The sequence below is a fragment of the Ammospiza nelsoni genome, chromosome 6 (assembly GCF_027579445.1).
Source record: "Ammospiza nelsoni isolate bAmmNel1 chromosome 6, bAmmNel1.pri, whole genome shotgun sequence".
Lineage (NCBI taxonomy): Eukaryota > Metazoa > Chordata > Aves > Passeriformes > Passerellidae > Ammospiza > Ammospiza nelsoni.
Genome location: NC_080638.1, coordinates 10,456,720 through 10,479,644, shown reverse-complemented (window position 1 = coordinate 10,479,644; position 22,925 = coordinate 10,456,720). Strand labels below are relative to the sequence as shown.

The following is a 22,925-nucleotide window of genomic DNA, read 5'->3' as shown; positions in this document are numbered from 1 at the left end:
ATGCCCTCCTGCAAAAAGCACCAGGAGAAATGATCAGACAAAATCCTGCCTTCAGTGCTTTTCCATTGTTACTCCTGTCTTTTAATGCTTTCCATGAGACAAAAAGCAGAAGAGCATTAGGAATGAGAGACTCAGGGATGTCATTTAGGTCTGTGATGTACAGAAGGAGTTAATAATGCTGCTGTCTTCCTCAGATTCACAATGCACCAGAACTGGCCTCTTTCTGCGAGGGCTTCTTCCTCAAGCACATGAGCTCCCTGCTGGAGCAGGACTCGTTCAAGCAGCTCATCTACAGCAGGAACAGCAAAGTGCAGGGCCTGGACCCTCTGAGGGACCTGCAGGCAGCCCTGGCCGGGCGCCTGCACTCGGTGTACGTCACCTCCAGGGTGTGAGGCAGCCCCGGTCCCGCTGGCAAACCGCGCTGCTCTGGGGCTGGCTGCCCCCTGCACCTTCCTGAGAGTGCCCTGGAGCCTGAACGGGCACCCCCCGTGCCCAGGGAGGGGAGCTGCCTTTCTGTGCTGCTGCTGCTGCTGCCACAGGAACAACACTGTCACACAACCACACTGCCATGGCCCAGACACCAGCTGGGCTGCAGGGGAGAGCCCCAACCGCGGCCAGGGGCGCTGCCCTTTCCACGAGCACGGCGCCGGCCCGTGGAGAAAGAGGCAATTGAGCTAAGCCCAGCACTAATACATGGGCTTAGGTTCATCCACACAGATGTTTTCCCTGTAAAAAGGCTGCCTAGAAGGAGTTTCCTGGTCCTAAAGCCCATCCCAAGAGCCATCTGTCTGCACACAAATACTTCCCCTCAGTAGTACCAGCATCTGTGCATCGCTACAGACTGACAGAAACTTCCCCCACAACTGTTTGCACCTTGAGAGAGAGGTTTTGTATGTTCAAAGCTGAGTAGAAACTAATACTAACACTGAAATTACTCACTCTTTAAGCCTAATATGAGGAGCTGAGCTGGGGCAGGGAGGGGAGGGGAGAGTTGGGGGTTTGAGTGTTTTGAAATACAATTTCACTGTGCCAGTTGTTAATCTGGATCTGTTTTGAGGAGAAAGAAAAAGACTGTCTACCCTTTTGCTGTCAAGGTCTGATAGTGTCAGTCAGTCACTTTCTTCACCTTAAAAGCCTGTTTCTGGACATTGCTTGTGAGACCTGACCTCACAAAAGACACTTTGTAGAAGGCTCAGGTGTAGCAGGAGCTGGCAGTAGGCTGAAACACTGCCCAGTTGCAATAAAAGCAATAAAAGCCTCCCCTGGCCTCCAAAGAACATCCAGCTCAGTGGCTCGCTCTCTCTCTGGAGCTGGCTGGGATGAAGGAAAGACCTCTAGCTATTCCCACTGAGCTGGGCTAAGCACCCTCCAAAAATCATTTGCCAGGACACTTCCATTTGTTGTAGATGGGTGAACAAGAGGAAACCAAATTTTAAGTGGAGAACTATTTATTCCTTATTAGAAATTCAACAATTTATTCCCATTGTATCTAAACACAGTGGAAGGAGGAGGCTCAGCTGGGCCCGGGCTCCAAAGCCCAGCACAGACACAGTTTAGATAAAGGGAAGGAGAAGGAACCACCAGCATCTCCCAGCAAATCCATCAAAATCTGACATGGCCTTGTTCCTAAAGGATTTACACAGAGGCAAATTGCATGCATGGATAAGGATTTTTAGTCAGCTGACAGGTTGGTCAGGGCACACTCCCTTTGTGCTTTAGGTACACATCTGCTGAACATCACCAGCTCCAATAACCCTATTTATTACAGAAAGCCATACAGGGGGGTCAAAATTATCACTGAGAAATGCCACAAAAGGCTTTATTTTGGAAAGTATTTTCAAGTAGCTGCTCCAGCTATCTGTACAAATATGTAGGTCCTCTTTTGTTGCTGTAATATTACAATGCTTTGTTTAATTGTACATTAATGTTGTCATTTATGTAAATGTACCGGGATTTTATTAACAATGTAATTTTAAAATACACAGGTGCTGTTTTTTGTTCTGTTCCTCTTAACAGTAGGAAAAAAAAAGATTTAAAGACATGTGGAAAAGGCTGTTGCAATTGAAGCATCTTAAATTGGTTTTGGTGTACATAAATCTAATTTAAGGGATACAGAGGCATTCATTTCCCCTTCTTAGGCTCAGACATTTTTGTGAAGTTAAAAAGTTTAATTTGCATTTTTCCCTAGCTGGAATAAGATTACCTGCTTTCCAGCAGAAAGCAGCAAATGTAGTGTCCAAGAAACCCCTAATTCCAGGATTCTTCTCTGCAGCAGGAAAAACAGTGAGGGTTAAAGTAACTCTTAGGTCAGAGGTATTAAAAAAATAAACAGGTGATCCTTCCATGTCACCTCAGATCCCAAAGGCCAGAAGGGCTCTGCTTGGTGCTCTCTGGGAGGATTGATGGAGCACAGGACTCATCCAAGAGGTAAGGAGTATAAAAGCTTAAGAGCAAGAATTTGACCCAGAAGTATCCTTTTTTTCTCCGTATTTGGAAACCTGCCAGCATAAACAGGGACTGGTTCTCAAGAATCATGGAATACAAACACCTCAGATTCCCTTTGGAGCACTTTAATGAGTAGGCTAAACAGAAATTCCTTGTGAAACCAGTTGTACACTGCCTGTATTTTATAGAGTGCTTCCCGGGGAGCCTGAGAAAGTACCAGAGCAGCTTGCCCAGCTTTGGGGAAGCACAGAACTGGCCACAATGACATCATTCCAGGGAGCAGAGGAAATAAACATCTGCCTGAACAGGCTCGATGACTTCCAGCCTGAAATAAAGCCCTTTTGGCTCTCTAATAAGGCTTTGCACAGCAGGCAGGCCCTGGCTAACGCAGCAGCACCACTCACAGGCCCTTTGCCCTCGCCAAATGCTGCCCAGGCAGGCAGCCCCTGCTTCCTGCACCTGCCACAGGGGGGAGGCAGGACACTCCCCAGGGATTGGGGCAGCAGGCTGCTGTCACACTGCTTGTGGCACAGGACAGGGCTCCAGAGCTGGACCTGCCTCCCCAAAGGGCAGACTGGAGCCTGAGGGATCCATTAATCCACAGAATGGTGCACTTGGCATTATTTGCTCAAGAAAAAGAAGGGCACAAAAAAGGTATCTTGTGATAAAATCACAGCAGAGCAAGGAAAAAGGAGTGACACAACCCAGAGCTGGAGTCATCTCAGTGCAATCCCTATTCCTGCTGATCCTCCCTCCATGCTTAGCTCAGGCAGGAGAAGGGTTCCCGTGTCCCTCTCTCCATCCACAGCCCTGGCTCCCACACAAAGCCCTGCCCACACACCAGGGCCCTCACCTGCGATTCCCAGGTGCACAGGCAAACAGAAACCCAGCTCTGCAAGTTAAAAATTCCCAAGGGAATATCACCAGGGCCAGAATATCACCAGGAAAGGACACACCTTCCTCCTGCCCCTTACCCAGTGCTTCCCACCCAGCTCCGTTCTCCCTCTTGCTGCTCCGGGATGCCAGACCTGTCCTGGCAGCATTTCCAGCTGGCAGCAGCCTCAGTTTCCCTGGTTCTGCTCCCTCCCAGGACAAGGCTGGGTTCAGCTGGCTCCAGCTGTAAGAAGAGCTCAGAGCTCTCCAAGCAGGGCCGTGGTTCCAGTGACAAGTAGGTCACATCTCGCCGCCACCTGCAGGGAGCTGCTCAGCCAGACGTGGCTGCCACATTTGCCTGCAGTGAGCCACGGGACCCCGTCACTGTGGGGAAATTGTGGGAGAGGAGGGAGAGATCCTGCTGCAGTGGTCAGGAATGGGCAGACAGCGGCCTGGAGGGTGTGGAGCAGGCCGGGACTGATGCACCCGGGTGCTGGGCTGTGCCCAGACCTGTCCTGGCCTGTCCCCGTGCTGAGCTGGCTTAGGCCGGGATTAAAGGCACGCTCTGCAATTAGAGGCACACCCGGCTCCTTCCGGCATTCCCAGCCCCATCTGTGCAGGGTTTGGAGAGAGGGAATGCTGAGGGTGTTCATCCCTAGTGTCCAAGCCATCTCTCTGCTTGTCATTCCTTGGAATAACAAAAAAAAAAACATTTCCCTAATGCATCAGGATGTTTCCATCCCTTTTTGGGGAGGGAAATACACCTAGAAACTAAGATCCTAAGGATTTCCAGAAAAGCAAAACAAGGACAGAGATGATGGAGTAAGCTTCCAATTTAAAAATTATTTCATGGACATAGGAATGATTCTTGTATGTTTTACAACTCCCCCTTTTATTCCTGGAATAATTTAAGATTTTATTTTCTTTTAACAAATCATCTAAATTTGAGAGGAAACAATAGAAAATTAATGCAGGGAGAGACTGTGGAATCATCCTGGAATGGTTTGGGCTGGAAGCCTCATCTCCAAGCCTGTCCTGGGCTGGCTCCTGTCCTTCAGCCACTCGCTGCAGGTGGACGTGGAAGTGATGGAGATGTGCAGGGAATGCTGCTTGGTTTTCCCTGCCTCTGGCAATTTGGCCATTCAAAAGACTAATTCACCTCTTCCAGCAGGAAAACATTTAAACAAGAGGTGCCAAAAAAGAATTGGAGCGTCTGCACAATGAAATCTGCAAGAATCCAACTTCAAATCCCCCTGAATTGTCACTGGTCCAACTTCCATGGACTGGTCACCGTGCCCAGGAGTGTCCAGTCCTGCTGGGAATGCACTGGACCAGGATGTCATTTTCATTTTATGCTGGTGAAGACCCTCTGGGTGACCCCCAGTGACTGGAAGGACCAGACTGGGCTCCCAGGGCACTAATTCCAGGGGTTCTGTTTTTGGGAATAGCACAGGAGCCGTTCCCTTGCCCAGAGGAGCAGCCAGTGTTTCCCTGTCTGGGACAAGGGAGGTGGAAAACACGCTGGGTCAGTGGAGAGGGGCCTCCGTGGGGATGGGAGGCTCCCGCTGCCGTTCCCATCTCCCTGCGGGCACGGAGGGCTGATCCCGGACCAGGACAAGGCGATGCTCCCGGCGCATCCCGGGGCGAGCGGCCCCAAACGGGCCGGGCCCTGCTCAGGTGCGCGGGGCGGGACCGGGGGATTGAAACCCGGGAGCCACCCCGGCCTCCTGTGCTCGTTCAGCGCTCGGTGCGGGGGCAGCGGCCGGGCCGGGCTCTCCGGGGGTCCAAGGTGAGGAATGGAGGCCTCGGGGTCCCATCCTGTACCTCCCTCTACCCCTGCTTCCTCCTGCCCTTATTCCCTTTTCTGCCCCCTTCTCCCTCCCCTCCTCATTCACCCCTATCCCCCCTGCCTCTTTCCCCCGGGGCGCCGCACAATAAAGCCCAGAGGGCCGGAGCGGCGCCCCCGCTGTCCCTGGAGCCCCCACACGGGGCCGGGCCCGCTCGGCGGGACCCCCCATTGCAGTGCAAAGCACGGCCCGACAGCGCCGGGGTTCCGGCTGTCCCTACATCACACTGGGGGGCCGTGGGGGGTTGGGGCAAGTCCTGCTAGTCCGAACTCAGAAATAAAACCCGAGGTTTTTTCTGGGACCAAACTCAGGAGCGCCGCGGCGGAGCCCGGAGAGCAGCGGGGCCGGGCTCGGAGGTGAGCGGGGAACGGGAGATTGGTGTCCCGGCACGGGGATCGCTGTCCTGGCACGGGGATGGGTGCCCGATCCTGGGATCGCTGTCCCGGTGCCGGGATCGCTGTCTCGTCCCGGGACACGGAGCGGGAAGGCGGCGGCAGCAGCGGGAGCTGCAGGCAGGGGACACCGGAGCTGCCTCGGCCGAGCGGGGCCCGGGGCGTCGCTGCCGTGCAGATTCTGTAGGGGCCAAAATGAACATTTTAGAATGAAATCTGAATTAATGTGCAGGGGCCAGAACGCACAGTTTGGGGTAAGGATGAAGTGGTCGATGCTCTCCGGAGGGACCAGCTCGGGCTGGCTCTGTGTTGCTGTGAATAATTTGCTTTATGGAACGAGACACCTGAGACTGCCGCGGGAATCCAGGGCTGGAGCCGGGAAGGAAACCTGGTCTGACCGCGGGAAGGGGAGCGGGGGCCAGGCGGGGCCCCCGTCGGTCACTAGAGCCGCCGCCGTGAAAGCGACGTGTAAGGATGAATAGCGAGATATAAGGGACCTATGGATTGTAGGGTTACCGATAACGATACATAACGGAGCTACAGAACGATCGTATAACGAGATATAAACAAAACTGCCCCCTCGTCATCCTTGTCCCAGCCCCGCTGTGTTTTCAGGATCGTGGGGGAAGAGCCGGACTCCGGACAAGGCTCCCGGGCACGGCGGGGAATTCTTGGGGTCCTGTGCGGGGCCAGGATTTGTCTCGGTGCTCCCCGCGGGTCCCTTTTGGCTCAGGGGATGCCGCGATCCTGTGCCCTGGAGGGTGGCACAGGGGCATCGGGGGGTTCTGCCCGCGGCGTTCGCGGCCCCGCCGGCTCAGGGCGGGTCAGAGGCGCGGCCGCCCCGGGACGGCGGCACCGGCCGGGCTGGGAGCGCCCGGTGCTGCCGCCCCGTGGGCAGCGCCGGAACTGCAGCCCGGGACGGCGCCGCACCGCGGGAGCGGAGGGGAGCGGCACCCTTGGGAATGCTGGGGCACCCCGGGAGTGCTGGGATATCCTGGGAATACCGGGGCATCTCGGGAGTGCTGGGGCATCCCTGGGAATGCCGGGGCACCCCTGGGAATACCGGGGCATCTCGGGAGTGCTGGGGCATCCCTGGGAATGCCGGGGCACCCCGGGAGTGCTGAGACATCCCAGGCAATGCTAGGGCGTTCCGGCAATGCTGGGGCATCCCTGGGAATGCTGAGACACCTCGGGAATGCTGGGGCATCCCTTGCCCGGCGCACTGGGCCACACATCCCTGATGTGGTGCAGAAAAAGGAAAGTCCTGGGTTAGTGGGAGGATGTTTCTGGAATGGAATTGGGAGAGGTGCCGATCATCTCAAGGAATCCGGGGCTGCTTTGGCTCGGAAGGGAGCACGGGATCATTGACACTCTCCTGTCTGATTGCACAGCCAAGAACATCCCAAAGAGCCTCCTCACCCTCATGGACAGCAGGAATGTCTTCCATGGCTCCTGTTTGGGAATGGCAGTGGCTGTTGGGAGCTCTGGCAGGAGCACCTGGAGACCAGGTGAGAGCAGCAATGGGATCATTCCAGCTGCTGCTGGAGGCAGTTTTCTCTATTTAGGATGTTCCTCTGATTGATCTTTTCACAGGAATTTTCTTGGGTGTATTTGAGAGTAATTCCAAGAATTTGGAAATAGTTGAAAAACAGAGGGGGAAAACTGTGAAGCTGATCCATTTCTAGTAATTCCAAACTTCTCCCACCACACCATTCTGTGTTTGGATCTAGCACAGGAGTGGGATCTTTGTCTTGTGCTGAAGAGCCTGTGGGTTGAACCTCGAGTAACAGACAGGATTGAAGTTGTGTGGGAACTGCTGCTCCAGCTGGATCCCTATAAATCCATCAGGCCCGATGGGATTCATCCAAGAATCCTTGAAGAGCTGTTGATGTCAAAAACCTCTCTCAATTTGTTGAGCCGTCTTGGGAATCTGGAGAAGTTCTAGCTGACTGGAAGCTTGTCTGGGTTTGAAAAGACAGATGTCTGTTAAGGAAGAGAGGAACTTCTTGTGAAATGGAAAATGTAAACTTCTCTCATAATTACTATGATTTTGAAACTAAGAGTTTCTCAGGCAAAGCTATGGGAATAGGAATAGCAGTTCTTTACTGGGGATAATTAAAATACAAATGCAATAGTACAAATAAGCAACAAAAAAACCACTGACAGAGTCAGAATACAACCTGACACTGTTGGTCAGGCTGTTGATAGCAGTCTGAATAGATGGTGTTTGCAGTCTTTTTGGAGAGATAGATGTGGTTTAATGGAGGTAGTGATCTTGTGGAAAGGTGTAGTTTTCTTCTGAAGGTCCAGTGGTAGTGTAGATGGGCTTGGTTTTCTTCTGGGAATTTAGTGGAGAAGAAAGCTGTTTGTCTGGGAATCTAGTGGGAAAAGGTTTTCTCTGTTGTTCTAAATTTTAGATTATATCCAGGTAGGAATGTTTGGTTCCTCCCTCTGGGTGGACTCTCACAATGGGATGATGTAATTTTTATTATTTATGTAGTGGCACTCACTGGCCCATTAACAGACGATATCTTTTGGAGGGAGGATTGGTTGTGGAAGAGATAAAGGTTTAAGCTGGGTGTTTGAAAAATGCTCCTCACATAGAGGCTGGTTGGACTGACTCCCCAGACCAGAGGTCACAGCACCAAATATGACAGAGCTCAACAAACATTTAAACAATGCCCTCGGGTACATGGTGTGACTTCTGGGGATGGGTTTGTGCAGGGCTGAGAGCTGGACTTGGTGATTCTTGTGGATCCCTTCCAACTCAGCATATTCTGTGATTCTCCTGGATTCTTGCAGCCTTCTTCTCTTGCAGCAATTTCACAGAATGCTGGAATGGTTTGGGTTGGAGAGGACCTTAAAGCTCATCTTGTTCCACACCCCTGCCATAGGCAGGGGCACCTTCCACTAGACCAGATCCCTCCAACCTGACCTTGAACACTTCCAGGGATGGGACAGGTGAGCAGTGGTTTGGGTCTAAGGAATTTGGAATGGGTAGAAAGGTGGTTCATCATCTCTGGTGACTGGAACTGCTGATGGATACCAGCTCCCATGGGACTGTGCCCCACCAGTGAGATTCCCCTCAGCTCACTGGTGTGATAAGGCCAAACACAGCATTTGTAGAGCTGAAAATCTCTGGAATGCTCAAAAATTGGTCACAACAGGGGGGGTTTTGCACTGTGGTTGCTCTGGGGAGTCCCCAAAGCCCTGTGGCTTACTCAAGGTGAGATAATCTCCTCTGTGTAATCACCTCCAAAGTCAGAAGCTCAGGGAAGAAATAACAACCTGCCTTGGGCTTTGTCACTCTCCCAGGGCTCCAGGAGCCTCTAAATCCCCAAATTACGTGGACAAATGTCTTTGCTGACAGTGGTATATTTTTAAATTCACCTGCAGAGCACCTTAATATCCACCTTGAAGAGCATCAGGAGGGAAGCAGGGAGACTGCAGGGATGTAGGGGAGGATCATCCTGGAGAACCATTAGTAGGGACAGCACATGCTGAGCCAGCCATCTCCTGTTGTTTTCTCTTGCAAAGAAGAAACAGCTTCAGCCTTCATCTCAGCTCCTGCCTGGAGGCTCCTGGGCTCCAGTTCCTCATTGTACTCTGGGATTAGCACCAAATCCAGGGGATCTGCTGCAGATGTGGGGTGAGGACACCCCGTTGGAACACTCCCTCTGGGTACCTCTCACTGACCACAACGGGCTCCTGGATGAGGTCTGGCAGCTTTCCTGCAAGGAACACTTATGGATCTTACTACTGCTGACTTAAGGCATGTCCAAAAGGTGATTTTTAATTCTTTTTCCCCCCAAAAAATAAAAATTTTCAGGAGGAGATTGCTGAGCTTTCAGTGTTGCATGTTTTTGTTTGAAGACTGCAGGAACAGAATAATGAGCTGGGAAAATCTTTTAGGAAAATCATCAGGAGGGAGGGGAGATTTCATAGTCAGGAAGTTTTGGGTGCCCCTCCTCTGGAAATGTTCAAGACCATGCTGGATGGGGCTTGGAGCAATCTGGTCTAGTGGAAGGTGTCCCTGCCCATGGCAGGGGTGCAATGAGATGGTCTTCAAGATCCCATCCAACCCAAACCCTTACAGGAGTCTGTGGAGAAGACACAAAGCAGGTGGTTTGCAGATGCCAACAGAAAGAAGAATAATCAATTCTGTGCTGTCTTTTACAGCTTTATTGGGTTTCTCCGTGTTTCAGGTTGTGCTGGATGATTTCAAAGTCCCAGGCTGAAGACGCCCAGGGGACTGAAGGCAGCACCAAGGTAAAGCTCCTCAGGGCGGTGTAACCTACAGCTTCTCCCTGCCCATGCCATGACTTCCACCCAGCACTGTGTATCAATCTGTGCCTAAACTCTTGTTTTAGATCTTGTAGGACTCTCTTCCAACAGATCCCACTGCAAAGGGGGTTTTCCAGCTGGAGGAAACCTCCAGCAGGGAGTTCACACAGACAACACACTTTGAAGCAATGCCAGGAATAAATTGCACCCAAGCAATGGAGTTCAGCTTGGCAGGATTCACCGAGGACTCGGCAACTCAGGTCACCCTCTTCCTGCTCTTCCTGCTCACCTACCTTGTCACCATCCTGGGGAACCTGGGCATGATCACCTTGATCAGAGCCAGTGCCCTGCTCCATTCCCCCATGTACTATTTCCTGGGCAACCTGGCTTTTGTGAACCTCTGCACTTCCACCACCATCACCCCCAGGATGCTGGCTGGGGTTTTGCTGGGGAAGAAGGGAATCACCTATGCTGGGTGCATGGCTCAGATATTCACTTTTGGCCTGTTTCTGGTCACTGAGTGTTTCCTGCTGGCTGCAATGGCCTATGACCGATTTGTGGCCATTTGCCACCCCCTGCTCTACCCCCTTGTGATGTCCCCAGAGCGCTGCTCCCAGCTGGTGACCAGCTCCTACCTCCTGGGGCTGACCAACGGCGTGGGACAAGCCTTTGGCATGTCCAGCCTGTTCTTCTGCAGCTCCAGCACCATCGACCTGTTCTTCTGTGACATTTCCATGCTGATATCCCTCTCCTCCTCTGACACCACCCTCAGCCTCCTCATCCTGAGGACTTCTTCATCCTTGCTCGGTGTTCCCAGCCTGCTGGTGGTCCTGGTGTCCTATGTGGCCATCATCTCCAGCATCCTGAGCATCAGCTCAGCTGAGGGCAAGCGCAAAGCCCTCTCCACCTGTGCCTCCCACCTCGCCGCCCTCAGCACCTTCTATGGGCCACTGATTTTCATGTACCTAATCCCCAGGGCAGACACCTCCAGGGGAGGGGATAAATGGGCTGCTGTGCTCTACACTGTGGTGACCCCCATGCTGAACCCCTGGATCTACAGCCTGAGGAACCAGGAGGTGAAGGAGGCTTGGAGGAGACTCAGGAAAATAAAATTAGCTTGGACATTTTAACGTTGTGGGGATGTGGGTGATACGCTGGGATTTTTCTGAAATATGTAGAGAGACATTTTTGGGGCCTTCTGCACTTTGATTTAGATGATGTGCTGGCTGATTCAGTATCAGCTGAAAATAGCAATTTCACTCCAGTTTTGGTGTTTGGATGAGGCTTGGAGCAGCCTGGGCTCGTGGAAGGAGTCCCTGCCCACAGCAGGAGGTTGGAACTGAATGAGATTTGGGGTCCCTTCCAACCCAAACCATTCCAGAATTCTGTGACACATTTGGTGTTAAAGCACTGCATATATGAAAAAACCCCAAACCCTCCAAATCAGTGCATTATCTCACCCTGTGCCAGATCCATGGTGAAATCCAGAGTGATGAGACTCTCCTAGATACTCAGAACAACTTGGGATGGAGGAGAAGCTGCTCAGTTGGATTAAATCAAGCCAGAATCAAGGTAGTTTGCCGATTTAGTGATGACACAAATCTCATAGGCACTCAGGGTCAGTCAGCTGAATCCTTTTTCCCAAATCTTGCCAATAATTCCCTGGTTATTATTTAGTCAGGCTGCCTGGCTGAATCCCCCTGAGCTGTTTGTGCTCCTGCTCCTCTTTCCTCAGCTGTGCTGAGCCCCCATGGCAGGCCCCAAAGGGCCTCAGCTCACACGTCCGCAGATGTGGAGACAACATCCTCAAGAGGCACTGGGGGAGGTTTGGGTTGGAAAGGGAAAATTCCTTCATGGGAAGGGCTGTCCAGCCCTGGAACAGGCTGCCAGGGCAGTGGTGGAATCCTCATCCCTGGAGGGGTTTAAAAGGTGTGTGGATGTGGCACTTGGGGGCATGGATTGGTGGTGACCTTGGCACTGCTGTGGGAATGGTGGACTTGATAATCCCAGAGGGTTTTTTTCCAGTTCTGTGACTCTGTGATCAGGACCATGAACTGGGACCTCTTTGTGTATCTCCTGCTCTTCTCCCACCCTTCTGTTCCTCCCTGCCACCCTCACAACATTGCTTAATTTGGGTGCAGACAAGATTGTACATTTTTTCTTTAAATAGGACTAAAGATTATTTTAAATGCTTTATTTAAAACATAAACCCCCCCATAGTTTTTAATTGATTAAAACATTAAGGCATTTAAAACATAAGCCCCAGAGCAGCTCTCTTTGCTCCGAGGCCTTACAGCCATTGTTTGGCAATACAAAAAATATTTGAAAAATATTCAATATTTGAAAAATGTTCAATATTTTAATAATATTTTGAGAAAGCATTTCATGGTTTTAATTTCTTTGTCCAGCTGGTCTTGCCTTGGCCATCAGCTGACCTTTAAACAGGAACGTGAGCCCTTAATGAATTAAACCCTGAGTCTGTGGCCGTGGCACTGTCACTGTGCATGCTGTGGCTTTGTGCTGGAGCTGCTGCTCTCAAACCCAAAAGGTTTTGGGTTGTGGTGCAAGTGGGAATTGGGGAAAGGAGGGTGAACTGTGTCCAGCTTCTGTGGGAACAGCACCTGACCATGCACGAGAGGAGCTGGAGGCACTGTGTGGGAAGGAGACGGAACGTCCAGCACTGATGTTTGCTCCTGGTGGACACACATTCCTCACACCTTCCTCAGGGGCCATCCTGTGTCCCTGCCCCTGGCAGGGCATTGGAATGAGAGGAGCTTTAAGGTCCCTTCCAACCCCAGCCATCCCAGCATTCTCTGGCTGGCACAGTTTACTCCCCGTGAGTCTCCTGAACTCATTTTGGAGCACACATTGCAAAATTGCTTTTGAAAATGAGGTTTCCTGGTCAGAAATGGGCAGATGGGAACCAGGTAAGCTTGGAAAAGGGAAATGCTGAGCATTTCCCATGGGGAGTAATTGTCCCAGACACTGGGACAGGAGAGCAGGTGTGGAGATTTGGTGGCCACCAGGATGGAGATGAGGCATCAGTGAATGTTCTGAGTGCAAGGACATCCAACAGCAGCTGGAGAAAAGCATTGAAAGTACTGACAGCCACTCAAGAGACTTCCTGCAATGAACCTCTGACTGAGAGCTGGAGCAACAGGGAAGGAAAAGCTTCTTTGGGAGGGTGAGAAGAGAAATATGGAATTAGGGAAGAATTTTAAATTTTTTCAAATTCAAGCCTTTAGCAAAAATCCTCATTTTGGTGTTTCCTCTTGTTTGTGTTCACAAATGGCATTGCCCAGGCTCTGCAGGCATCAATCCTGATGTGCTGCGGGCATCCCATCCCTAAAACTCCAGGGAGAAACCTTGGGATGGATCCCAGGGCCTCTGGAGAAGGCTCATGGTGTGTTCAGGTGCCTCAGAGACCCTGTAGTAATTGGTCACGTGGGGATGGGGTAAAACTTAAATATTCCAGCCGTGTTAGGGGATGGGAAGAGAAAACTTCCTGGATTTGGCCAGACTGATGGAGCTTGTGGACTTCAGCTCCAGGACCTGTGAGTATCTTAACAATCAGAGAGGGTGAAATTTTAGATGGTTTTGAGACACTTTTTTGCTGGTTGCAGAAAATTGTCCTTCCCAAGTGTTTGCAGAAGGATATAATAACAAATAACTCCAGGAAATTGTGAAGGTTCCTCCTGATTGCAAAACATGTATTCCAGTACATCTGAACCTTCATTCCTAACTCCAGTTTTGGATGAATGTTCCTCATATCAGCAGAATTAGGAGGCACACTCTGGCCAAATTGACTGAAGGGTCAATATGAACCTAAAAGTCTTAAATTCAGCTCATCATTATCACCAGAAAATGTAAAAATAAATTGTAGCAGGAAAGTTCCTGCAGAGTTTTCCTTTCATCCTGATTGGCAATTGCAACCCTTCTCCAAACCCTGGGCTGTCTCTCAATCCCCAAATCTCCATTTCTTACACCAGTTCTTTTTAATTCCCTGTGATTCCAGGAAATTATTTATATATTCTAAGAGATACATTTAAATGTATGCAAATACATATAATATATAAAATAAAATTATATTATTACTTATAATTTATAAAACAAAATTATATATATTAGGAAAATATTTATATTTATTAAGTAATTACTTAATAAATCTCTAACTGTAATCTCTAACTGCACATATAAATTAAACCTCTGTATTAACTTTATTTATATAGTAAAATATTCATATATTTAATTATATATATATATAGTGGTAAATAAATTGTCAAACTGCCATTTAACTTCCTGAAACTAATTTAATTATTTTAACTAATGGTCTTTATTTACCAGTGCAGGTCTCCTTTTTAAGGAGCTGCTTCCAAAGTCATCCATTCCCAAGGGAAATTTCCTCCTCCAGGGCTGGGCAGTGACAAACCCCTTGGTGTTCCTGTGAATGAGGACTGCAAACAGCAGATTTTTTGGTCAAGTTTTAATGCTTTTTGTGAAGGTAAATTTGTGAAGGTAAATTATTCCCACACTAACACTGGCTTTATTTCTTCCTGGAAATTTTGGTCTGGGAGATAAAATCTGATCAAGCAAAAAGGACCCTGAGAGGTGAGGAAACAGGTGAGTTTTTGCCAAAATAAGGCTGCAGGGAGTTGATCTGTTGCAAGGAGAGGGCTTGAGGTGGGAGCCTGTTCTCACAACAAATAATCATCCAGGCTTAGGGTCTCTGAGGTGAAACCCAGGAATTTATCATGAAATCCATGCTTGGGTTGGAAGGGACCTTATGGATCCTCCAGTGATGATCCATGGGCAGGGACACCTTGCACTTGCCCAGGTTGTTCCAAGCCCTGTCCAACCTGGCCCTGAAGATCCATCACTGCATACAGCACTACCTGGATTATTTCCCAAATTATAAATATTATATTTATTTGAACTGTATTACCAGCCTCTTACTCCTCCTGTTAATTATGGCACCACAATGTTTTTGGGGCCTCCAGACTTTTAAAACCCTTTTCTTTCTCCACACTTCTCATGGGACTGACACAAGTATCACCATATTTAAAGGGTTTTTTAATACACTAAATCTCCTGCTTGAACTTGAATTTCAGTTTCATGGGAAGGAAGAGAATAAATTTCGTTTATTTTAATTTGTTCTAACTCTCCTAAAGAAAATTTTAAAGATGTCCTGATCTCTCACCAGTGCTTTGTCTCCTTTGGATCTTCTAAACCAATGAGGTTTGGGGGTGTTTTTTGTTGTTTTCAGTTTGTTTTTCAAATTCATAATGATTTCTAAAGTCAGGGTAAATTACTAGGGTTAATGCTTTGAATCTAATGAGATTCCCTTAATTTCTTCAGGAGGTGGTATAAACCTTCCACTGTGCAAAATGATTTATCAAACCAAATCAGTGGCTAAAACTAAAACCATTAGAAACAAACTCAGTAGGGAACTTTGATTACTTTAAAATGTATTTTGAACCAAACAGTAAATTCTGAAGTTCCTGAATTCCAGGCTGTGTTTGCCGATAAAAACACAGCCGTTTTTAACAAGTTTGTGCAGAAAACAGGAATATCCTGACTCTCCATCTGGGCTTTCCCGCAGCACCTGCATTAGGATGGCAGCCAAAGGAAATGGAAGCACCAGTGCTCACTTTGTCCTCTTGGGATTCTCTGAGCAGGGCCATGTCCAGGTTGTCCTGTTTGTGGTGCTCCTGGTGCTCCATGTGATCACTCTGCTGGGGAATGCGGGGCTGCTGGTGTTGATCAGGCTGGTTGCCCAGCTCCACACCCCCATGTACTTCTTCCTGAGCAGCCTGTCCTTCCTGGAGCTCTGCTATTCCTCCTGCATCACCCCCAGGCTGCTCCGGTCTCTCCTGCATGAGGACAAGGCCATTTCCCACACAGAGTGCCTCATGCAGTTCTATTTCTACGTGGCCTTCGCCACCACCGAGTGCTGCCTGCTGGCTGCCATGGCCTACGACCGCTGCGTGGCCGTCTGCCCTCCCTGCTCTACCCCGTCCATGTCCCGAGGTCTCGGGTTGCTGTTGATATTTGCTGCCCCAAGATGTGCAGGATGTCTCTGCTTCGGCCTGCGCAACTGAAGAATGAGTCTGAACTCTTCACTTTTCGGTCTTGAGGTTGTTTATTAATTCTTATCTATAAAATTTTCTTTCTGCCCAGCAGAGGTCTGTTCAGCAAGGCAGCCACAGGCACTCTGACCGCCCCCGAGGTGGTGTTGTCCTTTTATACTACAAACTACATATATCATATTTACACTTAATTCCCAATATCTATCACCTATGCTAGACAGTGCATTTCTATTCTAAACCAATCCCAAAGTGCCAACATCACTGCAGAAAATGGAGAACAAGAAGAAGAAGGAAAAAGGCTAGACATGCCCTGATTCCTCCATCTTGTCCCCATAACCCCCATGCCAAAAATACTAAAATTTACATTTTCACCCTGTGGTTATTTTGTTATTACACTATTCAAACCTGTGTGACTTTCATGTCCTCATACAAAGCTGATAATTTGCTCCAAAGGTCAAAATCAAATCCCCAGGTGTTCTGGGCAGCATGCCAAGGTCTCCAAGCCCCCCAACGGGGTCTTTGGCAACTCTGGACACCTGGAGGGATGTACTGAGTTCCGACACCGAGGGATCTGTGCGTGTCTGGTGGCCGGCTCCTGCCTGGCTGGGGTCACCAACACCGCCCTCCACATGGGCCTGGCCCTCAGGCTGAGCTTCTGCGGCCCCATCGACCACTTCTACTGCGAGGGGCCCGCTCTTCGCCCTCTCCTGCACGGACCCCGCGCCCAACAAGCTGGGCATGTTGCTCATGACGGGATTCAGCCTGGCTGCCACCGTCCTGGCCATCCTCCTCTCCTACGCCCTCACCCTGGCTGCCACCATCCTGGCCATTCTGCTCTCCTATGCCCTCATCCTGGCCACCGCCCTGGGCCGTGGGGAAGCGCGGGGCCTTCTCCACCCTCGCCTCCCGCCTGGCTGCCGTGGTGCTCTTCCACGGATCCCTGGTGTCCATGTACCGCCGGCGCAGCTCCAGCAGCTTCCGGCAGCCAGACAAGGTGGCCTCTGTGTTCTACACCATGGTGACGCCCATGCTGAACCCCTTCATCTACAGCCTGAGGAACCAGGAGGGGAAGGCCGGGCTCTGGAGGCTGATGGGGAGGAAACACTCAGTGAAAAATAGTATTTCCTTTTTGGTTTGTGTTTGCTGCCTGGTGTTTCAATTTCAGAAATTTAAGCCCTTCTTGACCACTTGTAAAGCTTGGGGACCAGGGACTCTTCATCTCTTCTGATTACAGCTACTTGGGACCATTTCCTTCTTTTAGGGAAAAAAAAAAGAGAAACTTTGCTCCATCTGCCCAATTGTGACACTCTTGGGTTGTTTAGACATCAGGATATCCCAGATAATGTAAAAATAAAATCCAGCAGGAGACTTTCTAAAGTGTTCTCCCTTCTTCCCAGTTAGCAGTTGCAGCATTTCTCCAAACCCCCAGCTGTTTCCCAGTCCCTGAATCTCCGTTTCTTACACTGGTTCTTTTTATTTCTATTTATTTATTTATATCCTTGAAATATATAATTGGCCCAAGAAGTCAATTATATATTTCAAGGACAAATTTATATATATTTAAAGTTAAATATATATTAAGAAAAAATATAAAGAAATTCTATAAACAACCTTTCTTTATATGCATAAAGAAATATGTATTAAGATCTGTATACATATAAATTTATATATGTAAAAAGTGGGACATAAACCCTCAGGCTACAATATATAGAATATATATATCAAACTGCCTGAAACTGATGGTGTTTACTTACCAGTGCAAGTCTCCTGCTGAAGGAGCTGCTTCCAAAGTCATCCATTCCAAGGGGAATTTCCAATGTACCACCACAGGGTGGGCAGTGACCCAACTCAAGGCCCAAGCTTGCTCAAAGAGCAGGGAGCCCTCATCTGGCATCTCCCATGGATCATGGTGGAATTACAACTGCTGCTCCCTATCCCAGCATTTTGTTCATATTTTGGTTTTATTATCAAACAGGCTTTGCTCAGTTTAGGGCAACTGTGATTTCCCTTCTAAAACAAACCAAGACAGAGAGGAAGGAAAAACAAACTGTTGGGACTACAGTGAAACTGAGCACAGAAGGAGTGGCAGGAATGCTGACCAGGAGCAAATATGGGGTAAAAGCAGTTACAGAATCCCAGAATCGTTTAGGTTGGAAAAGCCCTCTAAGATCATGGAGCCCAAGTGCTAACCCAGCCCTGCCAGGGCCAGCACTAACCCATATCTGAGCTCAGTCTGTAGAGTCAGACCTGAGAGGCCCTTCCAGAGCCTAAAGGGGCCCCTGGAGAGCTGCAGAGGGACTCTGGGCAAGGGCATGGAGTGGCAGGACAAGAGGGAATGGCTTTTAGATTGGATATGGGAAAGAAATCCATCCCTGTGAGGGTGCTGAGGCCCTGGCACAGGTTGCTCAGAGAAGCTGTGGCTGCCCCATCCCTGGAGCGTCCAAGGCCAGGCTGGGTGGGAATTGGAGCAGCCTGGGCTAGTGGAAGGTGTCCCTGCCCGTGGCAAGGGGTGGCACTGGATGAGCTTTAGGGTCTCCTAACACAATCCTGTGCCAACACATGAACCCTCCAGCTTTTTGGCCCCAGGGCCTGGATCTGATAAACAAAGCGCCTGGAGAAGTTCGCTTTCTCTTTAACAAGGAAGAAAGTTTCTTCCTTGTTTTCCTTTGCTAATTAGTCTTTAATGGCTCGTTAAGATGAATGAAAGAAGTTGTTGAGAAGCCCTCTGAGAAGTTCCATGATGATGATTAGGAAACTTTCTTGGCAAAGCCCAGAAGATCTTGTTAAGCTGGTGATCCCTTGAAGGGTGGTTGGTCTCCCAGGATCACTTCTTGCTCTGGGAATGGGAGCAGCATCCCTTGTGCTGGAAATAGCTGTGAGTACCTGTATGGTGGCACCCTGGAGCTGACCTGCTGGTGGGCTTTCTTAATTCCTCATTTAAACCTGAAAATCTTGAACTGAATGAGAATGGGTTTACACTGGATATAGCAAAGAAATCCTTCCCTGGGAGGGTGCTGAGGCCCTGGCACAGGTTGCCAGAGAAGCTGTGGCTGCCCCATCCCTGCAAGTGGGCAAGGCCAGGTTGGACAGGGCTTGGTCTAGTGAAAGGTGTTGGAATGGGATGAGCTTTAAAGTTCCTTCCCAACCAATTTTGATTTCTATATTTGACATTTATACCTTTATCATTTAATTATATCAATTCCAGGTCCAAATCTACCCTTCCTGCTTCCCCCCAGACTTAAAGCATCTCTTCTCCTGCTGTTTTTTCCCAGAGAACAAGGAGACTACTCACAGTCCATTTACTTTTCAAACAGAAGTGAATTCTTTTGTAATTCCTCAGAACACAACATCTACAACACAACACCAAAGGGAAAAGTTTTCTGCTTCCACCTTTCCCTGCTGCAGCCAGGACTTATCCCTCTGCAGAGGGAACTCATTCCACTCCCAAAGGTGTCAACAGGTGAGGGACAACCAAACTGGGGGGGAGGAGAAGAGGAAGAGGGGGAAGTGTCTGCTGAGCTTATCCAGACCATCTGAATTGTGAAAGAAAGTTGCAGGATTGTGCTCAGTTTGCCTTCAAAAACAACAAGGGTATTTATCCTTTGGAATTTGTTAGATGAGCAGAAAGTGGGAGTTTTTTTCCATTCTAAGTGCCTGCCAGGAAAAGATGAAGGATTGCTGGTCTCTCCCCAGTGTTGTGGCCATCCCTGTGCCTTTTTTATTGAGCCGTACTTTGGAGAACTGTTGTTTTTGGCTTTTTAGGGCCCTTTCCAGACCCAAACAGCTCCCAACTATTCATAGATCAGGTGTTGAGGATTCTCTCATCTGTGGAAACCAAGTTACTTAAGTCCTTAAACTCTGGGTGAAATGCACTGTTAGGTTTTCAATATGTGTTTTGCATTCCCCTTGATATTCTAAGGTGTATCTTGAGATCCTGGCTTGCCCCAGATCTTTGTCCCTCTAAGTCAGAAAAAAATGCACTTTTAAAGCTTTTTACCTTTCTCATTTATCGACCAAATTTAAAAATACCCTTATTCTTCCCATATGCTCCCTCCCACCCCAGCAGCTTGGCTCTAATAAATAACTCACAGGTAACAATGAGGAATTTTATTGTAGTTTAGGGATATGGACAATAATCTTGCAAGAAAAATACATATTGATCAGTGCAAAATAAGTTATAAACCAATAAAGCTGTGATTTGCTTTTCCTGAGAGAAAGAAAGGTTTAATTGGAATAATACCCTGGAATAATTCTGGGTGATTTCTTCTGACAGCCTCGTGGCTACAAAGGAAATTCAAGTTTGAGGCTCCCACTCCTGTTTCCTTCCAAGGAATATGTGACTGTGGGGTCTGTTTCTCCTGGCTAAATATTCTAATTGAGTTTTGTGAGGAACTGTGGAAGAACCTATATAAAACTGTGAAGATCAGGGAAAAATCCATATAATTTAATTTTATTTTTTTATTCATGCTTTAGAGGAACTGTTTTCTTCCACAAGAGCATGGAGTGGCAGAACAACAGGGAATGGCTTTAAGCTGAGAGTAGGTTTAGATAGGACTCTAAGAAGAAATTTTTCCCTGTGAGGGTGGGGAGGCCCTTGCACAGGCTGGCCAGAGAAGCTGTGGCTGCCCCATGCCTGGAAGAGCTCCAGGCCAGGTTGGAGGGGTTTGGAGCTGCTTGGTGTAGTGGAAGGTGTCCATGCCCATGGAGTGTATGACCAGAGGATCTTTAAGGTCCCCTCCAACCCAAACCATTCCAGGACTCCCTGATGCCACAAGCTGCACCTCTCTGCTGCCAGCAGAAGTTTAACACCCTCCTCCTGCCCCTCCCCAGCGCTGCCTTCACCTCCCTGTTCCTCAGGCTGTAGATGAAAGGGTTGAGCATGGGGCTGACCACGGTGTACAAGACAGAGGCCACCTTGTCCCGGCTGCCATGCCGCGACGCCGGCTGCAGGTACATGAAGAACAGGGAGCCATAGAACACGGCCACAGAGGCCAGGTGGGAGGCGCAGGTGCGGAAGACTCTGGCCCTGCTGGGCGCCGAGCTCGTGCCCAGGACGGCGTGGAGGATGCGGCCGTAGGAGAGCAGGATGACCACGCTGGTGCCCAGCCCGTTGGCCGCGGCCAGGGTGAAGATGGCAGCCTCGCAGCCGCGGGTGTCGGAGCACGCCAGCCTCAGCACGGGGCTGGCGTCGCAGAAGAAGTGATCAACGTGGTTGGGCCCACAGAAGGAGCCCCCAAACGTGCAGCCGGTGTAGAGGAGGGCACTGAGGGAGGCCACGAGGTAGCACCAGGCCACCAGCTGCCAGCAGGCCCGGGGGGACACCACCAGGACATAGCTCAGGGGGTGGCAGATGGCCACGTGCCGGTCGTAGGCCATGACGGCCAGCAGGTGACACTCGGCCGTGACAAAGAGAGCAAAGAGGTGAAATTGTGTCACGCAGCCCAGCCAGGAAATGGTTTTATCCCCAAATAACAGATCTGTGAGCATTTTGGGGGAGATGACGGTGGAATAGCAGACGTCGGCCAGGGAAAAGTGGGTGAGGAAGAAGTACATGGGGGTGTGGAGGCTGGGAGCTACCCAAACCAAGACCATCAGGCCGATGTTCCCCACCAAAGTGACTATGTAAATCAACAGAAAGAGCACAAAAAGAGGGGCCTGCGCCCAGGGAGTGTTTGTAATTCCCAGGAGGATGAATCTGGGCTGTGTGTAGTTTCCTCCCATGGCCAGGTGTTACCTGCTGAGGCAAAGGGAAGAAATACATCAAAATTCTAAAACCCAGAGTTTTGCTTTTGGGTCATATTTAATTCCAATCGATCACTATTTTAATTGCCATACTTTGGTATATTCCATATATTTTCCAAACATAAATTCTATACTTTTTTATTTATCAGTTGAAGTACCTAGAAAAGAACACAGAGCTTAAAGAAACACAAATGGCAAATTTGCTTTTCTGTGCTCGGATACCTAAAATTATGGATTTATTCTGGCACATGTTAATTAATATTGAAGAAAAGAATCAGATATTTATTCCCTTTTGGTTTGAAAGAAATTTGTTTCAGAAGGCACCTTGGAGGAATCTCATTGGAGATAATGTGAACCTGGAGTGGGAGAAAGTCCCAGTGCTAGTGAAATCCCAGATTACATCACATTAAGAATATTTTCCCTTTGCTTTTAATTATTAATCCGGTCCATCAAACTGTTGTATTCTATATCACTCACACATAAAAATCACATGGATAAATTCATGTTTTATACCTTTCTGAGCTCCAGCGGGCTGAAACATCCCAGAACCATGGGAATTAAGATAAAACTTACTTTGAATGGGAATTAATTTTAAAACAATCCAGTTGCAGAGGCTGGTTTGTTAACAACTGCATTCTGCTGACAGTTCTTCATAACTAAAAAGAATTGTCCTTAACACTTCCAGAAATCCATTTATCTTGCTTTAGCTGCCTAAGGAAAACAAAAACCAATTTGCAGAAGCCATTGCTCCCATATAGTATAAAAAATCCTGCTTTTGGAAGGCTGTTTTCCAGCACAGCTCCAAAAAAGAGGATATGAGGACATGAAGAAGGAATCCAACTTCTTTCTCTTGGATTTACAGCTCCTCCTGTGCGCTTGCTGTGGTGGTGGGAGCTAAGGGTTATCCCAAATGCAGGAGGGAACATCCAGGCTGATGGGGAGAGGGATGTGCTCCTTTCCTGACTCCAACTCTGAGCCTGTGGGTGACAGGGCTGTGAATATGTTCCCTCTGCTCTCCTGGGACAAAACCCTCAGGGCTCCTCATGGCACAGCACATAAACAAAGAAAAGAGGAAAAGAAAAAAAGGGATAGAATGGAATTCTGAAATCTATTGTGCTTCAGGGATCTCAAGTCCATCACATGGATGAGCCACCACGTCACATGGACATGTGGCACCAGCAGTGACTGGCTGGTCAGAGGGTCCCCAAGTGTCACACAAAGCACCTCCAGCTCTGGAGCTGCTCATGTCCCTCTGT

The 22,925-nt window shown here is 49.1% G+C and overlaps 3 protein-coding genes across 4 annotated transcripts in view; 2 read left to right on the top strand and 1 right to left on the bottom strand.

The window, feature by feature from the left end:
• The window catches only part of ABTB2 (ankyrin repeat and BTB domain containing 2), a 114,398-nt gene extending 112,416 nt beyond the window's left edge, over window positions 1-1,982 (top strand). For both annotated transcript variants that reach the window (XM_059475055.1, XM_059475054.1), the window contains exon 17: window positions 195-1,982. In XM_059475055.1, coding sequence (XP_059331038.1) covers window positions 195-392 — 198 coding nt within the window. In that variant the 3' untranslated portion in view covers window positions 393-1,982. The remainder of the gene's footprint in view (window positions 1-194) is intronic.
• An 8,047-nt stretch (window positions 1,983-10,029) lies between these two features.
• LOC132074330 (olfactory receptor 5G3-like) lies at window positions 10,030-10,971 on the top strand. Its single transcript, XM_059474081.1, has one exon. It carries the CDS (start codon window positions 10,030-10,032, stop codon window positions 10,969-10,971), a length of 942 nt encoding a protein of 313 aa, XP_059330064.1.
• A 2,350-nt stretch (window positions 10,972-13,321) lies between these two features.
• Window positions 13,322-21,648, bottom strand: LOC132074236 (olfactory receptor 8A1-like). The gene is made up of 3 exons (XM_059473888.1): window positions 20,748-21,648; window positions 14,183-14,295; window positions 13,322-13,393 (listed from the first exon to the last, which is right to left on the bottom strand). The coding sequence occupies exons 1-3, from the start codon at window positions 21,646-21,648 to the stop codon at window positions 13,322-13,324; spliced, it is 1,086 nt and encodes a 361-aa protein (XP_059329871.1).
• Window positions 21,649-22,925: the final 1,277 nt, after the last annotated feature.